General features: G+C 40.6%; 2 protein-coding genes across 2 annotated transcripts in view; both read right to left on the minus strand.

The window, feature by feature from the left end:
• aif1l (allograft inflammatory factor 1-like) overlaps nt 1–16,237 on the minus strand; it is a 199,637-nt gene that overhangs the window by 92,988 nt on the left and 90,412 nt on the right. The window lies entirely within an intron of this gene.
• The window catches only part of lamc3 (laminin, gamma 3), a 131,159-nt gene that overhangs the window by 64,644 nt on the left and 50,278 nt on the right, over nt 1–16,237 (minus strand). The window contains exon 4 of the mRNA XM_067438629.1: nt 14,970–15,136. Within this exon, the coding sequence (XP_067294730.1) occupies nt 14,970–15,136 (167 nt within the window). The remainder of the gene's footprint in view (nt 1–14,969; nt 15,137–16,237) is intronic.

Genomic DNA, 16,237 nt, shown 5'->3' on the forward strand with positions numbered 1-16,237 from the left:
TCTGAGCCTGCGCAGTTCGCTCAGCCATCAGGAAGTGAGTGCCTCTGATTGGCCTCATTTTTCCGCCGTTGAAGTCAATGGGATAGCTCTGTCCATTTCTTTTACTGTCTATGGGAATATTTCAAACGGGGGGAAATGGAAATAAATAATTAAATGCAAAACCGAAAAAAAACACAATTCACCAGCGCATATTGAACCATGAATGCGTACCTAACGGTTCAATATTATATTGAGTATTGTGGCATCCCTAATATATATATATATATATATATATATATATGTGTGTGTATATATATATACAGCTCTGGAAAAAATTAAGTGACCACTGCAAAAAAACTAGTCCTCAGAGTTGGGGAACATTGTCAGAGCAGAAGGAAGCATGTTTTCTTCTACACTCTAAACACGCTGGGTTAATAACAACCCAAGTTGGGTTGAAAATGGACAAACCCAGAAATTGGGTTGTTTGAACCCAGTGAATGGACCTTTTCAAACAACTCAATGTGTGGGTTTGTCCATTTTCAACCCAACTTGGGTTGTTATTAACCCAGCATTTTTTAGACTGTAGGACAACCTTGTACGTGGTTTAATTCATGCGTCCTTCACAAAGACAAGTCTGCCCAATTCAAGCATTGCTGAAGCACTCCCGGATCATCACCGATCCTCCACCAAGTTTCACAGTGGGTGTGAGACACTGTGGCTTGTAGGCCTCTCCAGGCCTCCGTCTAACCATCAGAAGACCATGTGTTGGACAAAGCTGAAAATTGGACTCATCAGAGAAGATGACCATACTCCAGTCCTCTACAGTCCAATCCTTATGGTCTCTTGCAAACCTCAGCCTGGCTCTTCTTTGCTTCTCATTGATGAAGGGCTTTTTTCTAGCTTTCCACAACTTCAGCCCTGTCCACTGGGAGCCTGTTTCGAACTGTCCTCGCCGTGAACTTCACCCCAGCTGCCTTTTGCCATTCTTTTTGTAGGTCACCTGAGGTCATCCTATGGTTGTTGAGTGACATTCGAATGAGTTGGTGGTCATTCCAGTCAGTGTAGAGTCGTTTTCGCCCTCTGCCAGTCTGTAACTTTGTTGTCCCTAATGTCTGCTGCCTGACCTTGTTCTTATGAACCGCCGTCTTTAAAATTTTAAGGATGGAAGCAACCCGACGCTCACTGTATCCCTATGCCAGTAAAGCCAGAATATACTTGTAGGCTTCCATACTTGTAGAGATGCTGATTTAAGAAAAAAATTGCAGTGGTCTCTTAATTTTTTTCTCTCCCAGAGCTGTTTAGATATTGTAGTGTTTTACTTATCTAAACTTTTTAGGGAAGAAAAACAAATACCGTATTTTCCGGACTATAAGTCGCACTTTTTTTCATAGTTTGGCTGGTCCTGCGACTTATAGTCAGGTGCGACTTATATATCAAATTTAATTCATACTGACTGACAAGAATAAACATATAGCCGCGAGAATGCGCTCTATGCTGCTCCTAGCCTAATATTTACTTATAGACAACAACTTAGAAAGACTGAACACAAACAAAATGCCCCCATAAAGAAAATCTTATTCTGCAAAATACAAACAGCATGTAGTAAAACATGCAGCGGAGGACGATTCTCACAGGGTTCGTCTCGCGCGGCAGAGCCTCTCCCGGCAGAGAGTTCAAGCCTCTGTGGACTCGTTCCTTCAGCTCTGGCCATCTTGCTTACAGTCCGCAAGTAGATTTCTTTTTCTTCTTCATCACAATTAAAGTAACCTCTGCTTTTCGCCAGTCCCTTACAAGTTTCTCACTCACTTCAAACTTTCTTTCTTCTGCTCGGGTTATGCAGTGAAGCGGGCACGAGCGAGTGCACGCGAGCAGGTGCTCGCATGCGCGCGCGGGTGCTCGCGTGCTCGCATGCGCGCGGATCCAGCTCTGCCCTAATGCGACTTATAGTCCAGTGCGACTTATATATGTTTTTTTCCGCGTCAGGACGCATTTTTTGACTGATGCGACTTATACTCCGGAGCGACTTATAGTCCGGAAAATACGGTAATCAAAAAAAAAAAAATCAATGTTTAGTCTTTAGTGTGTTTATTACAAATGAATTGATCATTATTAAAGCTACAAATGTAGTTCAGTTAAGAACAGTGAGTGATTACCTTTTTTCTTTTATTGTTTCATTAACATAAATATAAAGACCTAATTCACAGATCTAATATAATGTTAGACATCATTTCCCCAACTGCTCCCCAAATGTTCACTTAAAACTGCATTAAGTTAGCCTGACAAGCCAGAGCCACATCAGGAAGTTAGCTCTGGGAACTCACCATTGACAGGGCTCAGTCCGAGGGGCGGGATAAACGGTTGTCTTTCAAACTACCTCTGCACGCGATAGGATAGCGCTACAACCAACCTTCTCGGAACCTTCTCTGCCGTCATTATGTTAAGCCCCGCCCACTGGCTCTACACACAATGTGTTTGGCCTGACCAGAGTTTGGTTTTTACAGCTCAGAAGTGTATTTAGAGTTGCTAGACTAAACTCATGGCAAATTAGATTTGCTGCCGCTAGGGTGCGTCTAGATTTGTAAAATAGCATTATGTAACATTTGCAGTAAGATATCCCAATACCACTAGGCCAATACTACATATTTTGTTCAGTTGAGAACCTTCAATATCCCAAATGTTTCCAACTATTTGTAAATCGTGAGAAAATTGCTATTTTAACCGAGGAACCGGGACGTGTGAGGGCGTCGCCTAACGATGTCATCATATCTCTTAACCCTCGGTTTCTGGTTTTATTCTGCTGATGCACTTTACTCCGACTGTAGTGTTAACAAGTGTCACAGCAGCCGCTGAGTGAACGCACAGAGTAACGTCATAACATAATTTAAAACTCACTCAAATGTGTTATATGATAAACAGAGCTGCGTTACCTCATACTCATTACCAGAAAAGCATGGTGCCGGCGACTATGGCATAATCAAAGTTTTTCGCGCTGCTCGTGAGGCTTGTGTTGTTCATCTCATTAACAATCACTCCAGCAGCCTTGCTCAGCTCCACAACACTCGCTCCTGCTCTGCTTCACACTGCAGTAACGTTAATAGGGATGTAATGATAAATTGTTATATCGCATTAATAAAATGTGACTATATGTATCGTTGATGGAAACAATATGATTTGCAATATAGTTGTTTTATCCAAGGCTCAACTTGCTGTAGTAAGCCTATTTATAAGGTATAATTTACCCAGACACAAATTTACAAATGTACCTCAAATGTAAATTCTGTCATAATTCTCACCATAATGTCGTTTTTCGTTTAACTTCCAAACACAAATGAAGATATTCTTTATGAAACCCATTTTAAAGTCCATTACTCTCAAACTTAAACGATGCAAAAAATAAAGTAATCAAGTGGTCTAATCCAAATCTTCTGAAATCTTCAAGTCTTCTGAATAGACACAATGGCTTTATGTGGTGAAAATATTTAAAGCTACACTGTGTGATAATTTCCCCCATCTAGTGGTGAAAAGGTATATGACCAACCAGTGATTATTAGTTTCTGTTCCTCTCAATTCCGATTTTGTTTTAACTCCTACAGTGGCCAATTTAGTCCAAGATTAACATGGCATCCAGTTCAACCTCGTCCATGAGTGCCATCGAGTGTTAAAACGCGAAAGGCGAAGCTTGAATTTACGGGTATGTCCCTCTTTGGCTAATGTACTTTCAAGATGGAGGGGCAACATGACGACCGGCATTCGAACCCCTCACCCGTATGTATTTTCAATGGTATATTATAAACTTACGAGAATACTTTATTACTTGAAAGAAGTGCATTACATCACATTACATACATTAATGAGCACATATTTTTGAAAGAACTAAGTGTTTTTAGCTAAGAATAAACTAAAAAAGTTACACAGTGTAGCTTTAACACAGTGAACATTCTGTAGTAAACACAGACGTTCAAATGATTGCGTGACGTGCAAAAACAACATGAAAGTGAGGTAAAATTCTTGGATGAGCTAAACATTTACAGTTTGAGAGCGGCCATTTTGACACACTTTCTTGCGATTAGAACTGTGATTGATTGCATTGATCACCTGAAATGCATGCACTGCTGGAATGACCCTCTTCAAAGTGAGAGCGCAAACATTATTTAAAGTGGCACTCCTCCAAAGTCAAAGTGCAAACACCATTTAAAGCGGCAATCCTTAGTGAAAGCGCAAACATAATTTAAATCACCAGATCACATTTAGTTTTAGTAGTATGATTATTCAAAGCAGTTTATATGGTTCATTCTTATACTGCATTAATAGCAGGAACAGCAGGACGTAGCGAGCATGAGCAATGCTGCCTGCATTGAAAGTGTGAGTAATTCGTGAGGGATTTTTGTTTTTTAATTTACAGAGTTTCAGTGACACTATTACATTAATAATCTCATTACATAGAATCATACAATGACAAATCATAATGTTAAATATAATTAATAATAATGCAATGGGGGAATATTTGTGGGTCCTGATAATAATACACAAATAATAATATAATAACAATAAAAAAGTACAAAATAAAAATAAAAACTTTATTTCGGCTTATCGGGATACATATCGTATCGGGATACATATCGTGTCGGGAGTTCAGTATCGAGATACATATTTAATCGTGACACGAGTGTATCGTTTAACCCCTAAACGTTAATAATCACTTCCATGAACATGATTTCTGAGTCCTATCCCGATTTTTTTCCTACCGGCTGTGAGGTGAAGACCACATGTCCCAAGATCTTTCCCAAAACTGACCTGATTGTCGCTTGTGCAGATTAATATTAAGATCTGTTTGATCTTTCTGAATTGTAGAAATTATCCAAATGATACAAGGATCAGCAGTTGTTTCTGCACTGAAAGTAAATCCAGACACGATTAAAATCAACGTTTGGGAAGCCAAATTTTCAGTATTTTTTGCACAAAATAATAAATCATGTCAATAAAACCCTAATTTTAGTGTTTAGGATGTTATAATCTATATACATAAAAGTGACATACACATTTTTATATAAATATGGCAGCGATAAGGTACAGTAATGGTTTTATTTGGTGTATTCTTTGCTAACAATCTTTCATTCTTATCCCGAGGTTACCATTGTCAGCTGGATCTGCTCCAAATCCAGATCAGATGGTGGACCTGCATCTAGATATCAACGCAGCCCTAAATGTCAACAGATAACATGTCAACTAGACAACTCCTAGAGACGGATCCCCTGTGAGGAACTTGCTAACAGCCATCAACACAGATCCTCTGTCCTCTGCACAGACCCCTAAGGCCAGCTTCAACTCCATGTCGGCATGTTGTATCCTGATCTTCAAGCGGGTGGATCTAGATGAAATATTCTGAATTATTGCAATCCATAGTCTGACTTGTAATGCAGCCTGAATCATATTCACACCATATTCGTTGGCCAGAGACAACTGGTCCCCCAACTCAGCCTGGATTCTACCAAGGGTTTTTTCTTCTCCATTTCTGTCACCTGATGGATTTTGGGTTCCTTGCCACTGTCGCCTTAGGCTTACTTAGTTTGGGACGCTTAATATTCTACAATAGGGGTGGGCTATATACTGGTAGATATGATTAATTGGTAGAAATGTATCAACTGCTACTGATTTTGGACCATCATCTCTATCGTAGTTATGTTGCTGTTCTGCTTGTGTGGTAATGAAATCTTATCATCTGCCTGCATTTTTAAGCATTATGGTTAAAAAACAAGGGATTTTAAACTGCTAAAGTGCAGTAAGCAGTGAAAGACACCTCATTTGACGACATGTGCACGCTGTCAGAGAGACTGTTTCTAAGCACAATTTTTTTGTATCATTGGCAGCAAGAATTACAAAATGTCTATGGTATTTCTAATGTCTATATAATATTGATTTAATTGCACTGATGCTATTGGAGGAGAACTGAACTGCGCTGCATCATGTTTTCTGCAAAGCTGCTTTATAGCAAATTGAACTGATTTCATAATTGATGAACCTTACACAGTTATTGAACAGAACTGAATCAACACTGACCTGACTTCAGCTGTGACACTATTTCCTTTTTAGGGCTGCTTTACTGCAGAATTTAACTCTGTTTGAAGAATTAAATAATTATTTTCATGTTTATTCCTGTAAATCTGCTTTGAAACTTTATAAAGCATTAACAAAGAAAGGTAACTTGAATTGTGCAATGGCCTGATTGTGGACCAGATTTGGCAAACAGCATGTGGGCCACATGAGGATTGTGTAAAAGACCAACTGTGGCCCACATTAGGGTCAGTTCTGGTTTATATCGGCCAAAGCAAGGTATTAGATCTGGGCCTGACCTGGGCCAGAATTAAATTTAACTGTGAGCCATATGTGGGCCATTTCTGCTTCATGTGTTTTGTTCATGGCTGACATGTGGCATTGCTATTGCTTGATTGTGGCCCAAATCTGGGAAACAAAAGTGGACCACTCAAGTGCCATCATTTCACACGGTATGTGGGCCAGAGCAAGGTATTAGATATGGGCCAGACCTGGGCCAGAATTAAATTTAACTGTTAGCCAGATGTGGGCCATTTCTGCTTCATGTGTTTTGTTCATGGTTGACATGTGGCATTGCTATGGCTTGATTGTGGCCCAAATCTGGCAAACAAGAGCGGACCGCCCAAGTGCTATTATTCCATGTGGTATGTGGGCCAGAGCAAGGTATTAGATCTGGGCCAGAATTAAAATAAACTGTTGCCCAGATGTGGGCCATTTCTGCTTCATGCGTTTTGTTCATGGCTGACATGTGGTGTTGCTATGGCTTGATTGTGGCCTGGATCTGGCAAACAGGAGTGGACCACCCAAGTGCCATCATTCCACGTGGTATGTGGGCCAAAGCAAGGTATTAAATCTGGGCCGGATCTGGGCCAGAATTCAAATGAACTGTTGCCCAGATGTGGGCCAGTTCTGCTTCATGCGTTTTGTTCATGGCTGACATGCGGCGTTGCTATGGCTTGATTGTGGCCTAAATCTGACAAACGGGAGTGGACCGCCCAAGTGCCATCATTCCACGCGGGTAGTGGTCCAGATGAAAGTGTCAAGTGTGGGCCGGATCTGGGCCAGAGCAATTTTGCTATCTGGGCCAGATGTGGGCCAGTTCTGCTTCATGCGTTTTGTTCATGGCTGACATGCGGCGTTGCTATGGCTTGATTGTGGCCTAAATCTGACAAACGGGAGTGGACCGCCCAAGTGCCATCATTCCACGCGGGTAGTGGGCCAGATGAAAGTGTCAAGTATGGGCCGGATCTGGGCCAGAGCAATTTTGCTATCTGGGCCAGATGTGGGCCAGTTCTGCTTCATGCGTTTTGTTCATGGCTGACATGCGGCGTTGCTATGGCTTGATTGCGGCCTAAATCTGGCAAACGGGAGCGGACCGCCCAAGTGCCATCATTCCACGCGGGTAGTGGGCCAGATGAAAGTGTAAAGTGTGGGCCGGATCTGGGCCAGAGCAATTTTGCTATCTGGGCCAGATGTGGGCCAGTTCTGCTTCATGCGTTTTGTTCATGGCTGACATGCGGCGTTGCTATGGCTTGATTGTGGCCTAAATCTGACAAACGGGAGTGGACCGCCCAAGTGCCATCATTCCACGCGGGTAGTGGGCCAGATGAAAGTGTAAAGTGTGGGCCGGATCTGGGCCAGAGCAGTTTTGCTATCTGGGCCAGATGTGGGCCAGTTCTGCTTCATGCGTTTTGTTCATGGCTGACATGCGGCGTTGCTATGGCTTGATTGTGGCCTAAATCTGAAAAACGGGAGTGGACCGCCCAAGTGCCATCATTCCACGCGGGTAGTGGGCCAGATGAAAGTGTCAAGTGTGGGCCGGATCTGGGCCAGAGCAATTTTGCTATCTGGGCCAGATGTGGGCCAGTTCTGCTTCATGCGTTTTGTTCATGGCTGACATGCGGCGTTGCTATGGCTTGATTGCGGCCTAAATCTGGCAAACGGGAGCGGACCGCCCAAGTGCCATCATTCCACGCGGGTAGTGGGCCAGATGAAAGTGTCAAGTGTGGGCCGGATCTGGGCCAGAGCAATTTTGCTATCTGGGCCAGATGTGGGCCAGTTCTGCTTCATGCGTTTTGTTCATGGCTGACATGCGGCGTTGCTATGGCTTGATTGCGGCCTAAATCTGGCAAACGGGAGCGGACCGCCCAAGTGCCATCATTCCACGCGGGTAGTGGGCCAGATGAAAGTGTAAAGTGTGGGCCGGATCTGGGCCAGAGCAATTTTGCTATCTGGGACAGATTTTAAGGTATGGTAGTGTAAAGTAAGTTGCTTTGAGTTAAAACAGCTCAAAAATGCATTTTAGTCTGGGACTCGCTTAAGCCTTGTCTTTGAAACCGGGGGATAGAATCCTGGAAAAAAAGAGATTAAGAACTTAATATTACGTCTAAGAAATTTATGTCTGAATAGTTCTTATACTGTAGTCATGCTTCTTGGATCTCCCCATCAGCTGCACACTGCTAGTTCTTTAGGTTTGTCTGTTGATGATGTTGCCTTGGAGTTACAAAGTAAAATGACAAATCTTGGAGTTATTTTTTACTCCTCTCTGTCGTTTGAGCCTTTTGTGCAGAACACTGTTAAGACCTCATTCTTTCATCTCAGAAATATTGCACATCTACTTCCTATGCCTTATGCCTAATGCCCTTCTTTTCTGAGTTTACAAATCCTGTATCAACAAACTTCTATATTCGCAAAACTCGGCAGCTAAAATATTATCTGGGGCTAGGGCTGTTAATCATATGGGTTATATGATGTTTTGGCATCATTGCATTGGCTACCAGTACAATTTTGTGTTGATTTTTTATTATGTTAACATATGCATTGGCTGCATTGCATGTTCTGGTTCCTCAGTACTTAACGGAGTTTTTAACACCGTACACACGTAGTGGCAACCTGCGTTCTTCTCAGAGTGGGCTCTTAGTTGTTCCTAAAACTCGGGCTCTCTCATCTTATGCCCCCAAATTGTGGAATTCTCTCCCGTCTGACATCAGGGAAGCAAATTCATTAATGAGTTTTAAAACGCGTCTTGAAACTTTTTATTTTAGGATCGCTTTTAATTTAAATACATTTTTTGTTTGTTGCTTACTCAGTGTTTGTTTTCCTGTTATTTTTGTTTGTGTTGTTTTGTAATTTGTGTTTAAGTTTATAATGTTGTGCTTGCTTGTGTTGTAAAGCACTCTGAGAAAGCAACCTTTAAAAGCGCTATACAAAATAAATGCATAATTATTATGAAGGATAAACTGTAGTGTAGATCAACTACCAAAAAAACCTGGTTCACCCGGCTATGAGAGATGACTAGACTAACACCAAAAATGGCTGAAGATCACCTCCTCTTCATCATCAAGCAGAGTGGTCGTCCTTTGGAGTGGTATGTGGAGGATTTTGGTGAGTATTGCTATATGGTGAGCTGGAGTGATCAGATGGTTAATGCCTTGTTCGGATGGGATTGGACAATTACTTATTCCCTATATTTTCTTCTGGCGATTGTTATAGGTCTGTAACAAACTTCCTTAATTATGTCCTTTATTTAAATTGTTCTGATTTCACAGTTGAGTCTATGAGGACAATCATCGTCCGGTCCCTATCCGAAAGCATGTCGTTCCTCCAGCTCACCCTTAAACCATCACTCATTTGTCCATTGTGACAACCCCTCTGAAACAGTCACACCATTCAACTCTAGCCAAGTGGACATCTCCTGTCCCCTTGCATAAAGCCTTGATTATACTCGACGTGTCCGCATGAGCGCTAGGGTGCGGGTGGCAAAAATGACATCAACGGGGAGGGGGCGGTCGTGCGCATTGGGTCCGCAAGACCCCATTTCGCCTGGCGGTGTGCAGCGCTTTTTTGTAACAGCGCGTGGCTCCGCATCCGAAGATGAACGAGTTCTCGGCGTATCTAGCCGAGAATGACGTCTCATCACACCGGCCCCCAGTTTGCACATTCAAATTAGGTTACTTACTGAGTTTACACGATTATTTTGTAGTGTGGTTTTTGATGAAATGTACTAAAATAAATATCATCACCAGTGTACATTAGCCCACTTCTTTTCGACTTTTTCCTGATGGTTTATAGAACAATTACTCCGAGTTGCCCTCTGTCATTTCAAAGAATAGCACAACGGCGAGAGTGTCAAGTATAAACGCCTCGTCCGTTTGGGGAGGACCGCACGCAGTCAGCGGAGGCTCGAGCAGTGGAGCCAGGCGGAAGTATAAATAAGGCCTAATAGGGCTAATAGACTTTTGGTCTGAGCCACTTCCAGCCCCAGTCCAGAGAAAGCTCCAGCCCATGACCAGAGTCTAGAAGGGCTTTGTCTCCTGCCCCGAGTCCAGAGATGACTCTGCCTCCTGTCCCTCCTGTCGTAGCTACCCCGGTAGCTCAGGAAACCATGGAGGTGCAGAACCTTTAAAGACAGCCTTGTCATTGAAGGGTCTGCAAATCCATTGTCTCCTGAGCTTCAGGTACTGCCATGGTCTCCTGAGCTACTGGCACCTCCGTGGTCCCCTGAACTTCATGCACAAGCATGGCCTCCTGAACTTCCGGCACCACCTGCCTGTTACCTACCATCCCCAGGTCGCACCTTCCGGGAGGGGGGAGTGATGTCACATGTTCATTCTGTTTTGCTTGTGTTTGTTTTGTTCCTTTTGTCCAGTTTCCCGCCACTCCTTGTTTCCATGGTCATGTTATTATGAGTTCATTCAGTTAATCTGTGTCTGTTTAATGATCTTGTATGTGTTTCTCTTGTTCACCCAGTCTTTGTATGGTCACTTATGTTATGTTTTGTTTCCGTTGCCTTTCTGTATGTTCTTGTGAAGTTTAGATTAAAGTTTGATTGTGATCTTTTGAGTCTTCAGCCTGTTCCTGGTTCACCTGACCGTGGCAATGGGGCAGGACTATGTGTTTGTTGAATAATAAAAGATAGGCAGTGTCCAGGAAGCCTGTTTGAAAACATCTTCACCTTTAAATAAAACATGCATTACTGTAAAAGCCTAGCCAAAACAGATGAACTTGGAACAAATCTAGGAAACATTTATATTTTCTGGTTAATACATTTTTTGGGGGTTTCACATAGTTGCATCACATAGATGTACTTATAATTTATTTATTAATTTTTTTTGTAAATATGCCTATTTAAAGGCTGTGATTAATACATATTTATAGGTTTCTTTAAATGCTCTTCATTTTTTTTTAGGTGGATGCAGTCATGCAAAGAAGAATATTGCAATTTGGAAATATTGGATATTGGGAAGCTGTGATAACAAACCATCAAAATGGCTAAGAACAGGCATTTTTTTCTGATTGAGAGCTGGATTTTCTTTTCTTTTTTCTTTACTTTAAGTCTGGAGGGTAAAAAAGACGTCCTTAGTCAATTAACGTATCTGTTTGAAGCATTATGAGGGAGGCATATGGTGGCAACTCCGATAGTCTGCCATGCAAATGATAAACTTGGCACAGTCTGTGATGAAGAACTTTGCAAAGTGACCATGCATGGAATGCAGTTGATTCCACCTCCTCACCAAAAAAGAGTGCTGTTGAAACCAAAAAAAAAATTGTTTATTCATTAAATCCACTTTGATGAGAAGGGACAACAATTGCCAACAGAAACCCATCTGTTGACCACTGAAAGTTAATTAAAGGAACGTGGAGCTTAGTGGAATACAGAATGAAAATAATTAACATGGCTTTTTCCGGCTTATGGGTTTGTCAGAATAGCCAATTACAGCCTCCCCCTAAAGTATTTACCAGAGACGCATGACAGCCCACAAACATACAACACACAAATGAAACGTTCTTAGTTATTGTGCTAAAAGGCTAAATGATGCGTTTTTTGATTCTGTAAAATCTGTGATCAAAAGATTCTGTGATGTGTCCATTGTCTTTAACCTTAGTTAAGGTATTTAACCAAGAATACAAGTTTTCTAATTATTTCACTGACAAACTTGGGTTTTGTAAATAAAAAAACAAATGCAATTATTATTATTATTATTATTATTATTATTATTATTATTATTATTATTATTATTATTATTATTATTATTATTATTATTTTTAATGTATATAATTTTTTTGCAGTGTTAATTTTTAACACATTAATCAACCAGGTTAACTTTTATCTTTTAACAGAATTAACTTCAAGGTTTTTATAAGATCATACAAAAAATGTGTAGACTAAATAAATGTTTTGCTATTATATATTTTATTGCATTAGGGATGCACGATAGTGGATTTTTGCAGATTATGCAGATAACGGCATCTGCTAAAATGAGTGGAAAAATACTGGATATCGGCAAAAATCCACTATCATGCATCCCTAATAAATGGTTTCAGATTTCTGAGGCCTCCTGACTAAAAGGATACTTGTTAAAGATAAATAAATGTTAAAGGGGTCATGAATTTAAAAATTCATTCAGCCTTTGAAATATGTCCAAAACTTCTTTGTTAGTCAAAGAAAAGCTTTTATTGCCAGCTGGCTCAGCAAATGCTTGATCTGGGAATCTGCCTCCATGTGATGTCAGAGTGTGGTGAAACTACGCCTTAACCTAAGACAACGAACACCTGATTCTGTAGCTCTGCCCACCGATTTGTGCATGATATTTTATAGATAAATAACATAGGCCTACGTGGAGCTGAATCGGGTCGAACTTCTAAGCAATAAACATGCTACATAAGCTTAATTAAGATTTCAATAGGATTAATATATTTTTTTTGAATATCTAGCTCAAGTGGGGAAAACCTTGCATGTTTGTTACTTCATTTGTAAACAAGAGACTGGATTTGCAGACAGGATGAGATTACATTAATGAATTAAGCAGCACACTTATGTGAGTAATATATATATTTTTAATGTGTGATAGTATTGCCGTGTTACAGATCGTTTGATTTACTGATTATGTGTAACAGTGATGCGCGGGTTGATCCTAAATGAGCGGGTGCCTGCGGTCATCCGCGGTTACGAGTCATCCAAAAATATTTTTTATGATATTCTGGTCACGGTCGGTCGGGTCGTTTGAAATTAAGATGCCAATTAAACCTTTGTAATTTATATAGTACTAGACAGAATTGACTATGAAATACATTGGCAAGGAGGATCCTCTGTGTTCGAGCATAAGTGCAGCCAGTCAGCGCACATTCAGCTCTATAGGTCGTGTCAAAGAGGTGAGAAGAAACCCTCTCAACCCAGGTATGGTTGATTCAATATTATTTCTACACAGTGTGAGGAAATCTAAAAATAAGTTGGCTAATCTTCTGTTTTAGGCCACCAACGGCACCTTATAGCCCTTTTAACCCCTTTCCTGACGCGGGACAAAATGCCCGATTGGCGATTTCCCAACATGTTGAACTGAAATGCCATTGTACCATTTTAATAGGCTACTTTTAAATGCATATAAGTCAGTAATGTCCGTTTTATGTATTTTCTGAAAGGGGGCGGGATTGTTGGGAAAGCCAGGGAGAGACGCACACTTCGATTAGACTGGATGAACACATGTAGCATCTTAATTGGGACCCACTTTATATTAGGTGGCCTTAACTACTATGTAATAACATTGTAATTAGTAATTTGATACAATGCCCTTATTGTGTACCTACATGTTTTTACATTTTACTTACATTTTAAAATATACCAGCATGTAATTACATCTGTAATTAATTTCTGTAGTTACATTTGTAATTACACAGTTGGCACTTCCCTTACACCTAACCCTACCCTTAAACTGACCCACACCACCACACCTGTCCCTAACTCTACCCGTATCCCACCTCAATATTTTAGCAAAGGTGCTTTGCAATACAATATGGGCACAGTAAGTACATTGTACTTTTCTTTTATGTAAGTACATAGTACTTAAGGCCACCTAATATAAAGTGGGGCCCTTAATTGTTAAGAAAAGGAAATGAAAAAAAAAAAGAATAAATTGACGCTACGATGAGCATTTACTACTTTAAAAAAATCCGGGTCAGGAAGCGGGTCGGGTACATATATTTTTTCTGGTCCGAGTTGCGGGCAGGTTTGTTGAAAACGTTGGTCGAGTTCCGGTTGTTTATACATTGACCCGCGCATCACTGATGTGTAAGTCTCTAATGGAACATAACTTAGCACGCTGTCACAGGCTGAAGAATACTTTATTTGAGGTGTTGTTGGTTCCAGAGGTGGACAAAGTACATAACTCTATTATTTGAGTAAAAGTAAAAATATTACTAGTCAAATATTACTCTTAGTACTCTTTAAGTTCTAAAAGCATATTTTTACTTAAGTAAAAGTACAGAAGCATTTGTTTTTAAAAGTACTTAAGTATCAAAAGTAAATTTCCTTTTTTATGTCAATGCAATTATTTTATTATTGTTGCATTGTTGTATAAATAAATATTATGCCATCATGGTGGTTTGAGCCAGTCAGTGATGCTCCATCTGAACATGCTAGCATGTGATTACCTTAAACTCTTTCAAAACTTTAATCCTTAAAGTTACAAAGCTCTTTACAAAAGCTGTTGTCACTTTAAGACCGAAAGAGTCTATACTCTGATAGACACCTGATAGTCTCCCAACTGTTTACTCTTCTCTTTCTACCCGACATTTACATTTTGTAACATTTTATGAGACATGCATCAAGGGTATGCCAACTAATGCCATCTTTTCTTTTTTAGAAAATGGAAACATACTTTCTAAGTATGGCCATGGGTGCACCCACTGTGCCGTCTTCCATTTTGCTATAAACTGATTAGTGTCCAAAAATTCACAAAACTTCACATGACCTTACAAGAGTGATAACTGATAGGCAGTCTGCAAAAAATAAATAAAAAATAAAATAATAATAATAAAAAAATATTTTTAAAGAAGAAAAAAAAATATTCCACTGACTTTCAAAGCTGCTACAGAAATGACTTTCGACTTGCAGGTTCATGGTGAATCTACACCAAATAGACACAGAATCAGGTCGTACTCACTCACACACTGGTTGGCTGAATCAGCGGTGGCCCGTGCCCATGGCCGGTCCTGGTAGAAGGGAGCACATTGCTGACAGTCGACCCCTGCAGTGTTGTGCTCACAAGCACACACCAAATGTTCCTCTTCATTGGTCATGCATTCACTGGCATGGCCATTACACTTGCATCTGCAATACAGTTAAGAGCACATTATTAGCCTACTTTCAAGGCTCATTGTTTTCTATGGACACTCATGAAAATAAAATAAATCTCTTTTCCTAAAAAAAAATAAGACAAGAGTAACAAAGACAGATGGTTGATTTTAAAACCAAATGACACCAAAACATAAAGCAAAATTTGATATGCCACTACAGGGCCCTTAACAGAGAATATGAATTGGCAGAATTGATCAATACTGTCAAAAATACTAAGTAGAAATACATTCTGACCACAGTGTTTGCTATTGTTTGGCAGAAATTACAGCTAAACAGGTGATATGTATTTTCACCAACTTGCCCTGACAATGTCTCGGTTACTGTTTTAACTGACGTTACATTGATACTGACGTATGGGGTCTAACTTGGGAGCCCAATCACCTTTGGGTAGTAAGAAAATGGGCCAATGAAAATTGGCGAATGAGATTTGCATGCCAAGCCACTCCTCCATACATATGGGTATATAAGTTAGCCAGCAACTCAAATAGGGAACTTCAGGGATCCCTTTCAGTCAGTCACATTCAAAGTTATGTCGATACTGACAATGGCTGACCCTTCCCCATGTAAGTCGAACTGTACCTGGTGCCTGGAAGGACATCATTTTTCAAGGGGAAGGTCGATAGCTGTAGTTCCTTTCTTCTTTACCCTATTCAGTCACGACTGGTTGGATATCCAGATGGAAAGGGACATTACGGAGGTAACATCCTGCCCGTAGGGAACAAGTGGACTTACTATTGAGGTAGTACTACATATGATATAAATCTGTCTGAAAACAAATGGAAATACTACAAATGCATAACTCTGATAGAGCAGACACTTTCAAGGAAAATACCATACCATGGACGAATACACATATGGGATTACCCAAGGGGAATCACAACATATAGTTACCTAGTTCAGTACAGGGGCTGAACAATGGGGAATGAACACAAGTACTGGGCCTGGTGTCAGGCTCATCTGCCAAGTCTGACTGACAAAGGTGTTGGAGTAACCTCAAAACAGGTTTCGGCAGCTGGGGAACTAATCTGGAGACAAAGTAAGCACTCACACCCACTCACCGAAAGAAATGGCACT

Source organism: Pseudorasbora parva, chromosome 3 (assembly GCF_024679245.1).
Source record: "Pseudorasbora parva isolate DD20220531a chromosome 3, ASM2467924v1, whole genome shotgun sequence".
In the NCBI taxonomy this organism is placed as follows: Eukaryota; Metazoa; Chordata; class Actinopteri; order Cypriniformes; family Gobionidae; genus Pseudorasbora; species Pseudorasbora parva.